Raw genomic sequence first — 15,155 nt, 5'->3', positions numbered from 1 at the left:
GCTGTGTACCAACCTGACTTCTGCACAACACAACTGTGTTACCCAATCCCATTAAGAAGGCAGGAAATTCCACAAGTGAACCCTGACAAGGCACACCTGTGAAGTAAAAACCAAAAACCATTTCAGGTGACTACATCATGAAGCTCATGAAGAGAAGGCCAAGGGTTTGCAGCACTCTCAATAAAGCAAAGTGTTGCTACTTTGAGGAATCTAAAATATAAGACATATTTAGAGTTATTTATCAATTTTTTTCTTTGCTACATAATTCTATATATCTTGCACAACACGACCCTGAGGGCATCAGGAAAAAACCTGTGTGCAGAAAGGACACACAGACAGAAAATGAAGGTCAGCCACTCAATTTGCGACGCCAAAGCGAGAAGCTATGCAGTATTATGTGAAAGAAATTGGATATCCACAGACTTAATTGATTAAAAAGGGGGGCACAAAGGGTTAACAGAGAAACCCAGTGCTTTATTGTGTGACATAACCAGCTGCCTGCTCTCTGGAGCAAGCTGCAAGAACCCAGTCTTCTAGATCGGGTAAGATGCGGACAACCCTCTTTCTGAGGGATGCCAAAGCTGCTTTGGCAGATTTTGCGAAGACGCATTAGAGACAACCTGAACAGCACCACCAGGTATTCGTAGACTATGCCCTTGAATGCATACCTGTGGTTCGGGTGTACAGCCACATGATTGTTGCAAACCAATCATCTGGGCCAGCTGCATTCAAAAGCTGTCTGAATGTTAGCGTCTTGAACATGTTCATTCATAAATATTTGTTCAAGACTCGGAGGTCAAGAATAGGATGAATAGTGTACTTATTTCCTCTCTATCACTGCTGGCTCCTTGTAAACAGTGGGTTTATAATTCTGAGGTGGTTGATCCGGAACTGCAACTGCTAACTGTGTGGTGAACAACCTGATCCTTAAGTATGTGGAAGATGATATTGTGCTGTCAGTCAACATCACCTCAGCAGAGTGCTACACAGTGGATGATAGCAACGGTTTGCACCACCCACGGACAGGAGGCTCAAGTGTGCCACTGAGGGAGGTGAACAGCCTCCTGGGCATCGGGTCCTGCTGGGGGCCCGAAGGTGGACCTTTGCTGCAAGCCAACTGACTTAGAACTTGAACCGGAGGCTGCGCTCTCGCTGGAGGCTCACCCATCGCAACAGTGTGTTCTGCTTTCTTGTTGGTGGCCTGGGCTTCCCAGGGTCCCATTGTGGTTGGCCGGCTGGCATAGCCGGCAGCACACTAGGCTCTCCTGCTCATCCTCCAACAAACCATGAATATCCAGGCCAATGTCCAGCACATCATTGTCTTCCTGTGGAGTGCTGGGCTGAAGCCGGTCAGTGCTCCTGGCTTGTCTTCGGTTAACCCATCAACAGATAATTGCGGGGACATCGACCGGATACTCCTCGTCTTTGGACTTGGAGACGAGAGGGTCATCCCACGCGAGGACAGTTGCAAACAGAAGATTTCTGCTTTTCTTGTTTTAGTTTTCTGTCCATTCCAAAACGCAAAGTAAAACACTACACAGGAAGACTCAAATTTTGCAGCGTGGGCAGCCTACACAACAACTCCATGGTGGAGGCTAACACCAACAGGGGCAGTTAAGCTAACTTCAAGCTAGCAGACAACAGAGCTAACTAGCAGCAGCAAGTTAGTCCAGTTTAGCAAAGGTGTTCTTAGTTTTTATGCTCTTTACCTCTCTAAGGGATGACTGTGATAACAGGGGGAATGTGTGCAAGTAGGGCATGTGCATGCCATCACAGGTCATCTACCTTAAAGGCGTAAATAGAGGTTTCAGCCAGGACACATGGGGACATGATATCCCGTACTCATGTGTTGTACCGAGTGAATCGACTGAAAGGAAACCATCTCTTCAGTTTTTACTGAGTGAAATTATATATCTAGCTGAATCACATGATATATAGATCTTATTGTAGTGACAACTTTTTTTCATTTTCTTGTTGGAAACAACACTAAGAGACCTAACAGGAGTTTTCAGTCAAAGTCTGCAGTTTTCAAACCAGTAAATAGCGCTCATGTCAGAAGCAAAACCAGAAGCAGGAAAAAAGGAAATGCACTAAATGTTGCTAAAAATAGCATTCTGTGATTTGATTTCATTAACAGTGATATAGAAACTAACCTGCATTTAATGCAAAGATTACATATTGCAGCTTCCTCTCATCATAAATATCATCAAGAAAGAAAAAAAAATATCCAATACTGCATTGCTGCGACACAGTTTACTAATTTACTAAGACCCTCCCCTCACTCTTATTTTGAAAGTGTAGTTGCAGCTAACCACCTAGCCTGGCTGTCTCCACTGTCGTTGACTGCAGCTGGTGATAATAGTCCTTGTTCTGCTCCTGAGAGCCGCTGTGAGCTTGACAGCCAGTCTAACTAGAACCTGCAGGTTCAGACATAATTCATCTGATGTTCTATCAAGCACATCGAAGCAGCAACACAACAAGAACTAACACTGCTAGCTGTTATTGAGAGTATTGGGACATTTACCCATAATGTAAATACAGAAGTTTTTGTGGTATTAGTGGAAACTGCTAGCTAAGGAAAGAAAATATCCCAGACACACGAAGGCTGGTAATTTCTCCAGCTGAGTCTTTGTTCTGCTTTGGTGCCTTGCTGTACCATGCATGGTTGAGTTCCTTGAATCTCCCACTTTACTATAAGGGGCCCTAGAGCTAACTGAATAGTTAGCATAATTAGATGGCTTATATTGCTGCTTTAGTAAGCATTTAATCATATATTGATGTGTTTCCATAGTGAGATCCTTTCACTACTGTCTTTGCATTTTTTGCGTTACAGACTGAAAATTAATAGTGGCTTACTGTATTTTATTAAAGATGCCGCGTTCAACATCAGGGACTGTATTTATGCTTCTGGTTACATTGGCAATAGTGCTAATACCATTTTAAATAACACAGCAATACAACCTCACAGTATATTTAGTGTCTTATGGACTTGTCTTTTTCTTTATGGCTAATAACTGTGGCAAAGCTGATAGTTGCTAATACTTTCCATATACAGGAAAATGGTGAGCATGTACAGTATAGTGTTTCTTTCCTGTATTGCACAGAAGAGACCACTTGGCCTGTTCTTAGACCACATAAAGGAGCCGGTTTTTCCAGCCATTTTATGGTTGAACAGTTTTAAGTGGGCTTCTTCCCTGTGGGCTGCAGCACAGGTGCTGCCTGTGTCAATTGTTTACAGAAGTTCAGAGCAGTGCAATGGCTCACAGGGAGATGGATTGGGGCCTTGGACTTGGTACAAGGCAAGAAGAGGTATAACAAGTGTACAAGCATGCGAGACAGAAAGAAAGGACACCCTGACATGTGTAAATTAGATCCAGAGAGGTAAATAGCAGGGGGTAAAGTGCTGGTTTTACTGCCCAGGGTGCAGGTGCAACATCGGCTTTCTGACTGACCCCAGAAAAACACACACACACACACACACACACACACACACACACACACACACACACACACACACACACACACACACACACACACACACACACACACACACACACACACACACACAGAGCCACATTCATGCATGTAAGGAAGTTGCCAGGCACACACTCAGCTCCACTCAAGACAAGCACATACATGCATGCAAGGCCACGCACAAATGTCATGAACACACATTAAGTATGAGTTGAGTTCATATTATGTCATCCTCTCTTCCTGCTCTGTGTTTGGTCAGGCAGCAAACTCATGAGAATTTTGTCAATTGGATTATGCTAATACATAGTCGGGCCTGTGTACAAGTGGCAGAACAGTTAACCAATTCATATAAATATTTTCATCAACAGCACCATTTTGTTCGACTTAATTATTGGTTCTGTTATGCCCTGGGCCAGGCATGTAGATACAGGAAGAAAAACATTTGGTTTGGAAAATAAGGGAAAAGCATTAAAGCTTTATATATTTTAACTTGTAGTGACTGTGTTTAACAGTACTTGGGAGGAATGAATAATGCCATTGGTCCTGTGGTTAGGAGGATTTATTGCTGTATATTTTCATATTTTATGGTCGAAACTCCCCTGTCTGTAATATTTTAAGTTATTTCTTACTTTGTTGAGTAATGACCTTACCATGTATGTTTTTCCTGCAAAGCTTCTGTTTCTGGGCGTCACTGTGGCCATTAGGAGGTACTGGTAACACTGCAGGATGGCTCCCTCAGCTCTGTTGAAACCTAATCTGTCAGGCTGCTTTTTCTCTTGTGCTTGCTCTATGCTACTACATCCACCCACTTCCTCAACAGAAGGACTGTCACCCTCACCTCCCTCACCCTTTAAAAAAGTTGAATTCTGCAGTTTCTAGTTTTATGTGTAATTGAGAATCCTTTCTCTTCATAGCCTCAAACTGTGAAAGTCAGACTCTCAAATGTTTCAAATTAATTAATGCATTACATTTCTAAAAGTTATGACCCAAGTTTTTCCAGTGTAAATTCAGAGTGTACTAAATAGTTATTATGCAGGTCACCCATTGGTTCTTTTTTTTTGCTCTTTTTATTACTGGCAGATTTTGTCATGAGACATATTAATACATACACTGCAGCCCTGGTCTTTTCTTGGTAATACCAAGAAAAGATCAGAAAAGATCTTTTTTTTTTTTTTTGAGAATTCTGCAAATGTCAGAATTAGTTGGACTGGACATTAAACAGTCATTATGCTACCAGCTCTCTGCTACAGAGTCTCTGTAATGTCTGATTGAACCCATGTGAGAAAACTGCAGGTAATTGTTTGGAGAATTCACATCAAGCAAGTGGGAGTATGCAAGTCCTGCCCAGGTGCCACCCCTCACCAAGCAACCCAGTTCCATTAGTGTCTTTTTACTTGTGAAAAGGGGAAAAGTTGGAAAAATGCCCAGCCTTGATTATCCTGACCTTTGAGGAGTTCATAAGTTCCTAAATAAATTGCTTTTTTTTCTTCATATTATGGGATTCCTATGACAGGGATTTATTGTCCTTTTAATTGCACTATTCTGTGTATGTATAAAGACCCATATTTTTTATGTATGAGTGTGTGTGTGACTACTTTTGCAGTGAAAGTTGCTTGTGTTTAAGTGGACACAAAGGTGCCTCAGTAGTTTAATGAGCTTGGAAGGGATATATTTATGGCAATATCTGCATAATTTGGAGTTAAACAGGACTTTACATCTGAGAGGAAGTAGAGCCATTCAGATTTATTAATACACTGCAATTTAAAGAGCTGCAAATTTTGTTGAGGTTGATTTTTTTTTTTCTTTTCTTCTTTCCTTTTTTTGGACAGAAGAATAACATGTCACGATAGTCTCTTATTTATGAGTCCATAAGGATGGCAGGGGTCAGTGGTATTGAGTCTGCACTACACACTATGGAATGTAGCTCTAGTTTTTACCCTTTTTAGGGTGTCTCAACACATGTAATCTTTCAAATATCTAATATGTCCTTTTCCATGCGTTTTTGGGTCCTGGTAATTAGGTTTATTGTCTTTGTGTCTTTGTGTACTTATTTTATGGGTTAATATGATTCTTATGTTTTAACCTGTGTGTTTGTAGGTTATGTCCAAAGTCTGATCAGACGTGTGGTGAACAACGTGAACATTGTGGTGAACAACCTGATCCTTAAGTATGTGGAAGATGATATTGTGCTGTCAGTCAACATCACCTCAGCAGAGTGCTACACAGTGGATGATTTATGGGAAAGAGCCTTCATGGACATTACTGGTGAGCAGTAGCCTCTTAAATTCCTTGGTAATTAGATTAACTAGTAAACATACTGAGATAGTAGCCCCTATAGTAAACATTTTAATAATTAGTTTTAAAAATGGACAAACAAATATGCGCATTTATGTACAATATATGTAAATGTAGCTTGTTTCCTTGTGCTCATATGCATTTACTTTATATGTTGTCTATATTATTATTATCATTGTTATTGTTATTATTATTGCAAATAGCACTGCCTTAAAAGACTGACAAAAATGTTCAAATGTCTGGCACAGCAGAAGAGGGGGAGCTTTTCCCTTAAAGTAGATCATCATTTGTTGTTTGGATTTAGCACAGGTGGTGTTAACAGGAATAAGCTGTATGTAAAGAGTGTTACAGTTGTGTCTAGAAAAATAATGGCTGCTAATGTGAATCGTCCAATATCAACTCAAGTGTCCATGAAGTTCATGGTGTAGCTAGGAAGAGGAAGAGGAAGTGTTCTTCACATACTTCTTGAAAGCAACTAGTGACTACTGTAATGGTTACTGGCACTGTTTAGACAGTGAAATAATTCTGGGAATAGATCCTGTTATCATTCTGCCAAGGGTAAGTGAATCAGTGTCAAGTGAGAACCTGATGATGTGTGGCCAACCAAGACACACACACACACACACAAACAAACTCTCTGAGATAGCCCTCTATTTTAACTAGATCACTGATAATGAGAATTTGCTGTCAGGAGCTGCTCTCTGTTAGTGTGTGCATAATTTAACTTGTTTGTTTTTAATGATACTTAATTTTGTTTTAATCCTCTCTTCTTCTCTTGCTTTTCTCTTTGTGCAGCTCCAGAGTTGGTCCTAAGGAAACTGATCAACTTTGCCGACTGCACCGTGTGTTTGGACAAACGGAATGCTAGCGGCAAGATTGAGTTTTACCAGGACCCGCTCTTGTACAAATGCTCCTTCAGAACACGCCTCCATTTTACATATGACAACATCAACTCTAAGATCCCATCTGTCATAAAAGTGAGCCAGCCTGTGATTTTAGGAATAACTCTATAACTGCCATCATTTTTAGCAAAGCTCAACTAAAACCTAAAACGCAAGGAAATGTTAGGGGTTAATATAATTTCAATACGCTGTTGCCCGAAGATTTCATATGATGGAAAAACTTAAATTTCTATTAACAGTTTACAGATGTCAAAGATTAATGTAGCTGACTTTTGTTTGGGCAGCTGTTCTCACATCAATAGCAGGATAATGATTAATATCAGTGAATTGTTGTCAGCCAGTGACTTTAGATATATGTGGAAGACAGCTGCTTGTTTTGGGAAGATTTTACTTCCTACATGAAAATCTAAGGTAACATTATAATTGATCTGAGACATGACTCAAGTAAAATCAGTGTTAGAATTTAGTGCTGTTACTACATACTTTTTGGGCAACCCCCAAAGAGTATGTACTAATCCTACTTTGAGCACCTTAATAAAGATTTGTTAAAGAAATTTCAACCATTTTGTACAAGTGCGGACACTTAGACAAAAGCTCTACTACACTGAGATTTGTTTAGAAAAAAATATATTTAAAAAGTACTAAGAGAAGGTGATTGATGCGTTCTGTATGTTTCATGTAAATCTGTACATTAATCGGATCACGTGTAAAAATCTAATTTATAGCTAACTATTTTTCAGATCCATACCATGGTGGAGAGCCTGAAGTTGTCCATTACCGATCAGCAGCTACCCATGTTTATACGAATCTTAGAGCTAATCATTGCTCTTTACTATGGGGAAATCGGAGCACACAAAGAGGATGAGGGTGAAGAAGGCACTGGGCATGCAAGGGATTCTGGAGCAAGTTTACCTGGTGAGTGAGATTTCTTATTGAAAGCAACAGTAATTCTCTAACACTTTGATTAGTTTGTTATTGTTTTATGTTTAAAACAAGTTTATGACCAATTGGTATGAGCTGTCCACAAAAATTCAGTATCATAATAGTTCTAAAGACATTATCAATGTTTTTTTTAATAGCTAATTGAATTTAAATTTTAGACTTAATCACTAACAACAACTAAAGCATACGTATGTTTTGCTCTATGAACATTTCAGTGGCTAAGTATGCTCCTTATAACCATAACATGTTTGAATCAAGTGACGTACAAAGCAAAATAAATCAAATTTTGCATGGTCTTACTGCATGGTCATCCCATGACTCTGCATGTTGCCTTATTCCGATCAGGGGCTTTGTCTTTTTTATATGTTGCTGTTGTTCCTAAATGGGACATTTAACATCGCTTTGACCATGGTGTGCGCTCCTCCTGCTTTTTCCACAAACAAAATCTGGAGCGTATAACTCGATACAGACCATTGTCATCAGGCCTGATCACCTCCATGTGGTTGGAAGCAGGAGAGAGCAGGATAAGGAGAAGAAACAACGTTGAATCAAACACAGGCCCACCTCTATCTTTCTAATTGGAGCACATGGTAAATCACACTGCTTACGTCCAGCTGTGAAGCAAAACGCATAGGTGCAGTTGTTTAAAGGCAGACACTGAGTTGTACAAAATTGAACACTCACAAAACTGCACTCATTGACATATATTTATACAGTATACTTTGAATAACTGTGGTTATTTAAAAAAAAAACCCAAACATCCCTTTTCCCCTAAACACCCATCTCTCCAAATGCCCAGCCTCATCCCTGCCAAATAGAGCTGGATGAAGTGTCAAGTCCTTCTGGGCTAAATCACCCTCTCTAGCACCAGGAGCAAATTATGGTGGAGTAGAAGTAGTGGGCAGAGGGGAGCGTAGACAGCCCAACACACGGCCCTTTCCTCGCTCGCTCTAACTTGCTCCCTGCCTCTTGGCTTGGAACTTTCGTTGCAAGTTGGCGCAGCTTCCATTTCAGTGTCCAATGCCAGATGTAAGAGTCGGTGTCATGCTACTGCTATGCGGAGCCTCTGAGAATGAATTAGTATCCCATCACAAAAATATACAAGAGGGGACCAGCTCTTGGAACCTGAGCACCCCCAGATCTTGTTATGCTGGAAGTAATCGTCAGAGTGAAGAAGCTGGAGGGGGCAGGGGGGCAATTGTGTGTATATGCACTGTAATAAGTAGGTGTGTGTGTTGAGAGGGCTCCAAACATATTCATAAACATGATTTTAAATGTATGCATTTCAGATTTATGAAATAAAGCTGATTTTTTTCCCCCCTGGAAAAAACTAAGAACAATAAGGCTAAAATGATTTATTCTTTCTAATGACAAAATATAATTTTCCAAACCAGGACAGACAGCCATACATTGAGTCGGAGCACTACACTTGTAGAGACTCAATTGGCTTTCATGCATATTTATTGTTCGTGGGTTATAGTTTGTAGGAAACAGTCATTGTTACATGATTGCTGGAATATGATACCAACATTGTACATAGTACTTCATAACATTCATTGATTTCCCATAGGCTACTTGAGTCTTGCTACATATTCTGGTTCCACTGGCCTGTATGTGCGTTTCATTTATTTACTCTTGCTTTGAGTTGGCTTTTGTAACTGATACTGTTGCACTGATTGAATTTTCCTAGTGTGTTTTTTTTTTTTTTTTTTTTTTTTTTTATAAAATGAGGTTTATTTGTGTGAGGGTGTATATATGTGGTCAAAAGATTGAGTTGAGTGTAAGGAATAAATTCTGTATCTACTGTGTAATGTATTAATAAGCCATGACTTAAGTGGTCTGTTTTAAAAAAAAAAAATCAAAGGGAATATTAATTTTTCCCACATGTGAAGGTGTTTTTCTTTTTGCCAATTATTGAAGTGGAAAAAGCCTTGTAATGTGTTTATGTGCCCATGATTCACTGTGGCTGCATGTTGTTTGTTTGAATCGTTCCCTTTTAGGTAAGAGCCAATGTCTCATTAATGAATAGGCTTGTTAGGTGAAGATTGTGCGATACTTGTGTGTCACTAACCAAAACAACCCTTCGGTTAGGATTACATGGCTAGTTTTCTTACTGTCTGAAATTCAGTGAAGTTTGTGAAAAACACTAAAGAATTAAGTGGTTGGAAACATAGATGACTAACATGCTTGGATGGACCAGCTGGTCACAGCAGTGAAAGTTGTATGGTTTCAAGAAGTATGTGAAGAATTATGAACCGAGGACTGTGGCTGCTGAAGTGTGGCAGGGTGTGTGCATCTCTGTGTAACATACATGAGCCTTTATACTTTATGTCCAATATCATATGTGCATGTGGATGGGACTTGGTGTTTAGTGTTTGCTTTGTAGGAGGGCTTGGCCTCCATGTCCCTTGAAGTGTGCTGAATGGAAAGGACCTTCACACAGGAATCAACCAGAAACCACAGGCTGTGTCAGTGTTACTAACCTCAAGTAGCTCTCTAGTGATAATACATTGGTATGACAGGACATTTTTTTAGTCATTGTTTCGTTTTTTTTGTAATGTTACTGTGAACATGGGATGACCATTGAATTTAGTGGTTTAGTGGTTTCTGCAATTAGAGTTAAAATTGCTTTTACAGTAGTATGATATTAATGTCATGCTGGTAGCAAAAATGATGTAAGTTCAGTCATGAAAAAAAAAGTCATTATGAATGCATTGCACTATGGTATGTGTTTTTTGCATCAGTGGTTAGCTGTTAAGCTTAGATTGAGTATTAACATGTATGCATGTCTACACAAACACCTGCACAATCAGTAGATAGGAGTAGCCTTCACTGAATGGTCAGGTAACAGTCCACCTCTCCCTCTATAAACATGGAGGGACATCTACTGGCCTGTGAGAGCACTGCCTCTTTTTACTACTTTCCCACTCGCTTTCTGTGTCACTGTCTCATACACCGAATCCTTTCCTAGCTTGGACCTACCCTGCTGCTTGAAGACTCTGGACTAAGAGAAATCAACCATGACGCTGACTGTCATGCAGTGCTTCTGAGCTCTACTTAAGGATATATGGACAGATGTTCATAGAGTGCTGCAATACATACATTGTTAGTTGGCAGACACTGATCGTGCTCCCAGAGCAGGGATACTTCACACCTGTGTGGTCATAGTGCTCAACGCCAAGGCAGCATACATTCTGGCCAGACTACATCACCGTTTGGGAATTTTTCACTCACTTCTTTGGCTTAATACTTCAAAGTGTCCTTAAGCTGCTCTGTTTTGATCACTTGATTGGTGATTGTGCTTTTATTTTGATTGCCTTGTAATTCAAATGTAGACTTCGTCAGGCTGTGACGTGAAGTGAAAGAGCTTAACTTGTTAAACTGACACCTCAAAGGCTTCCTTGAGTAAAAACAAAAAAAGGAATGAGCGATGGAATCAGACAGGGAGATTGGGATGGAAAGACAGATAAAAAAGCCATAACATGGGATTTCCAGCTGCCAATTCACAAAGTGAAAGATTTAATTAAAATATGTCATAATTTTCACCGCCTTACCCTCTGGGATTCCTAAGTTGTGACCTCACGGACAATATTGTTTTCTCGTAGAGGACGTGAGGCCACAAGGAATGGAATTACACATTCTTATGTATTGACATCAGCTTCCTCTATCCCAATGTGTATGGAAACATACATGATGGGACCAGTTCAGGGGTGAGGATCAGGAATGGATGGGTCCATGGTGGTTTTTTGACTCCTCAAATGGTAATTGCAGAAAAGTGAAGACTTTTGGTTGTTTTTGTAAACCAACCCCGACAACTTGCCACTCTGTGGATTTTCTACAAAGTAGCCAGAGCTTTAGTCGACTCCACCCCATCTTCCCAAACTTAAAGTTAACACTATTGCTAAGTTTCACCTACACTCCTAGCCAAGCTGTGTTTATGCTAGTGGCTCATAGTTACCTGGACTTCTGCATGGCCTCCATTTTAGTCTGTTGGCTTCTTATCAAACATGTGATTTGACCACTCGCATAACTGAAATTGGCCTGTGCTGTTGGGTCCAGCACAGACTGCCTTGACCACTGGGTCCAGTCAAAGCCCTCCTCTGTCAGGATGCTGGCTGACAGCCTTTGCCCTCTGGCCTCTGCTGGAATGAACTTCCTCTTGCTCTGTGGAATTCATGCAGCAGTGAGTTCATGTAACCCACAAATACTTACACACCTGCATGCTGGAGCATTGGCAGAAACTACTGTGAAACTTCCTTGTTCTCTGCTGTTTTTGTGTGTTCTGTTGACAGCTGAAACAACTTGTTAGAATTAAAATGCCCTGAAGGAAAGGGTAAATGAATTTGTTGTGCCGCCCTGCATACAGACACTTCCATTATCTGCAAGTTTCCCCTCTCTTTAACCAGTTTGTATTCAGAAACTGCCACTTTAAATTGATTTACCTGTTGGGGTAAAAGTGTGCTAAAAAGGAATTACGTGACTGTTTTTTTTTGGGGGGGGGGGTTGCTGATATATATATTTGTCTCTTTTCCCGTTGCCAATTCAACTGCAGTAAAATCCTCAGTTTATGTTTAAATGATATCTAATTAAGACTTTTATCTCCTTCAGGAATGGATGTAGATACGGAAAGGCGATCTAGCCAAGACCTCTACATACAGTCTGGTAATCCTGATGAACCAAACCAAGGTTGGGTGTCCTGGGCTTGGTCCTTCGTTCCAGCCATTGTAAGCACAGAGGAAGAAGGAGAGGATGGTCTCTACCAGCAGCAAGAGACAGGAAGCATCCCCAACAGCTCCCAACACCACACACCCAAAGACCCCATTGTTTCCATAGGCTTCTACTGCACCAAAGCTTCTGTTACCTTCAAGGTAAATAAATGTCCATTTCCACAGGAGTGGATTGAGCATTCATTGGACTTGTGTTAAGCCTGTGACGCTGCTGTTGTTTGTAATATAGCAAGAGTCCATTTATCATTTAAAACAAAGGATTTAACTAAATACTAGCAAATTCTGGAAGTAACCGTCACACTGTAAGGAAAAAAGAAAAAGCTTAAGATGAAAGGAGAATGGCCTCTACAACAGTATAATGATCCTAACCAAGCCTCAATCGGCACAAGCTGAAAGTTTTGGAATGGCCTTCAGTCCTCCCAACAAAATATCAATCAAAATAATACAGAACTGGAAGCATTTGAAACAAGAATAAGAGAAAATCCCATAAACAAGAAATGAAAGACTCCTCACAACTACAAAAAGTATTTACAAGCTAGGATATTTGCCAGAGGAGGTTTTACTAAGTACTGACCATGAAGGGTCATGGACTATATGTAACCCATTGGCTTCTGTAGTCTCAATTTTAAAGCCTCAGTTTAAGCTATTTTGGCTTTTTTGGAGCCAAAGTAACCATATTTCGATGTTGGATTCATAAATTGTATGGGTGCAATGCACAGACCTGCATGCTGGCTAGTTAGCGCTGAGTATAGTCAAGTAAAATACTAGAATTTCACTTAGCAGAAATGAAACACAAACTGCTTTATGATCCGTGCCACACAGGAACCTATATATTTTTCCAGAGAAATGCTCCAAACTGCACCAACATCATGAGCAGGGTCGAGAGGTTTATTTTAGTCACTCGAAATATTGAAGGTGAGGCCTATCAGACAGCTGCCTGTGGCTGCAGCTGCCTGTGGCACACCTGTCAATAAAGCAACCACAATCCTTACTTTAGGCCTTATCAGTATCTGCATCTGTGTTTTTTTCCCCCTACATCACCCCTTGTATAGTTGTTACAAAGAGAGAAAATATGCACAGAGCTCAAAACCGTACTCCCTACCCTTGAATAATGCTTTTACTTCTGTTAACTTATTTTACATTGAAAGCTTTCGCTGTGGGGGACTTGCTTTTCATACATTTCGGATATGAGGTAATTTTTTTGCTACTCTGCCAGTGTAAAAGAACCAGTCTGTCCAGAATCTGTTATGATTTCTACCTTTAGGATGCCTTTATATTAGAATTTTTTGTCTTCAGTGCATTACTGTCACTCTCACTGGCCACCACACAGTTGCATATTTTAATTTTATGGTCAGTTTCATTTTAACTCTCAAAAACTGCTTGATCCTCAGGAAGCCCCAATCCTCTTTGTGTCTCTGTGTGCGGTATAGGGGAGGGCAGTATAACCGCTAACTGGCGTCTCGGGTCACATTAATGTTTTAAACATTATACATGGTATGATGACTATTCAGAAATCGACCCCAAGCTTTAATCCTGCCTGCTCACTCAGAATAGTTGGAATTCATCTGTGTTTCCTGTCAGATTCAGGCACTTTAGATCACATTACTTGTCTTGTGTGTGTGTGTGTATGCATGTGTGTGCATGTGTTTGTGTGCGAGAGCGTATATTACTTGACGGTGTGTGATCAGTAAAGGGGAGGTTTGTCTCAGGCCAAACAGACCTTGGTGTTTTTCTAATAATGTTTAAATTGTTCCTGTATTGTTTGAGTTCTTTTAATCAATTAATTGCCTCTCGTCTGCAATAATTGCACACAGCTGAAAGGATGGTTTTTAAAGCGTTCTTGTCTCTTTCCTACAAGGAAGTATTTAGTATGAAGGAATTTTCATGTCTTTGAACAGCCACTGCTTGAACCTGAGTTTGACATGAATGTGAAATCAGAGAGGTATTTTTAGATTGCTGACGCATTACTCCTCAGATCTCTTTGATTAGAAAAATTGGCAGTGTAATTTAATGACTTTTACTCACATAATGCATAGTTTAGCACTGACCATTTGTTCCCCTCTTTTACTTTTGCATACTTGCCAAACTCTCATTACATGCCAGACCTCATGCCATTTTTCATTTGAAGAAACATTGTTTCTTTAGATTTTTTTTACTTAATTATTGAGCCAATAATTGAATTCAGTTGCTTCCACAGTTGGTTTTAAAACCAAACCAGTGATCGATCCATGTTACAAGGACAGTGTTCACTGTTTTTACATATTAAAGATACCTCATAGAGAATAACTTGATTCCATTCTACTCTGAATAATAATAAATGTGACTTTAGAGGAAAGATATTGGCAGCAGCAGCTTTGTGTATTTGTGCTGCTAACCCGTCTTCTGTCAGCTGTGTTATTTCAGACTTGGGTACAGTCAGAAATGCCCCACCAGACTAGATTGAGAAATTCTATATTCTTATTGGATGTACATTCATAAGGTTTGTCTGCTGATTTGCAGTGATTTACTGTCAGTGCCACTGTCCGCTGATCTGGGCAGACAGATCTTGCCATTACTCACTGGGACTCTCAGGTTGGAGTCAGGTGGCCCCTGCACGTGATTAAACCATCAAAATTGAAAAAAGGGGAAGGGAATGAGGGCGAGAGAGTCTGCTCCATCAGTATGGATAATAGGGCACAGCTGCTTTTTCCTCTACACCTGCTTCCTGTTGAATGGGTTAGGGTCTGCACATTCTGCACTACACCCACCGTTTTGAAAGTAGCCAACCTCAGAAGCATTGCGTTGAACCCTTCTCACCCCGGCCAACTACTTTTGA

At 40.3% G+C, this 15,155-nt stretch overlaps 1 protein-coding gene across 3 annotated transcripts in view; it reads left to right on the top strand.

Annotated features, from left to right (window-relative positions):
- The window catches only part of LOC116315277 (vacuolar protein sorting-associated protein 13B), a 298,439-nt gene that overhangs the window by 25,470 nt on the left and 257,814 nt on the right, over positions 1–15,155 (top strand). For all 3 annotated transcript variants that reach the window (XR_005614739.1, XR_005614740.1, XM_039619055.1), the window contains exons 5-8: positions 5,572–5,739; positions 6,565–6,746; positions 7,412–7,586; positions 12,222–12,481. Coding sequence is in view for 1 of the 3 variants with exons in the window: in XM_039619055.1 (XP_039474989.1) it covers positions 5,572–5,739; positions 6,565–6,746; positions 7,412–7,586; positions 12,222–12,481 (785 nt within the window). In the remaining 2 variants the exon portion in view is untranslated. The remainder of the gene's footprint in view (positions 1–5,571; positions 5,740–6,564; positions 6,747–7,411; positions 7,587–12,221; positions 12,482–15,155) is intronic.

The sequence above is a fragment of the Oreochromis aureus genome, linkage group 11 (assembly GCF_013358895.1).
Source record: "Oreochromis aureus strain Israel breed Guangdong linkage group 11, ZZ_aureus, whole genome shotgun sequence".
NCBI classification, from domain to species: domain Eukaryota; kingdom Metazoa; phylum Chordata; class Actinopteri; order Cichliformes; family Cichlidae; genus Oreochromis; species Oreochromis aureus.
This window is presented reverse-complemented; position numbering and strand designations above follow the sequence as displayed.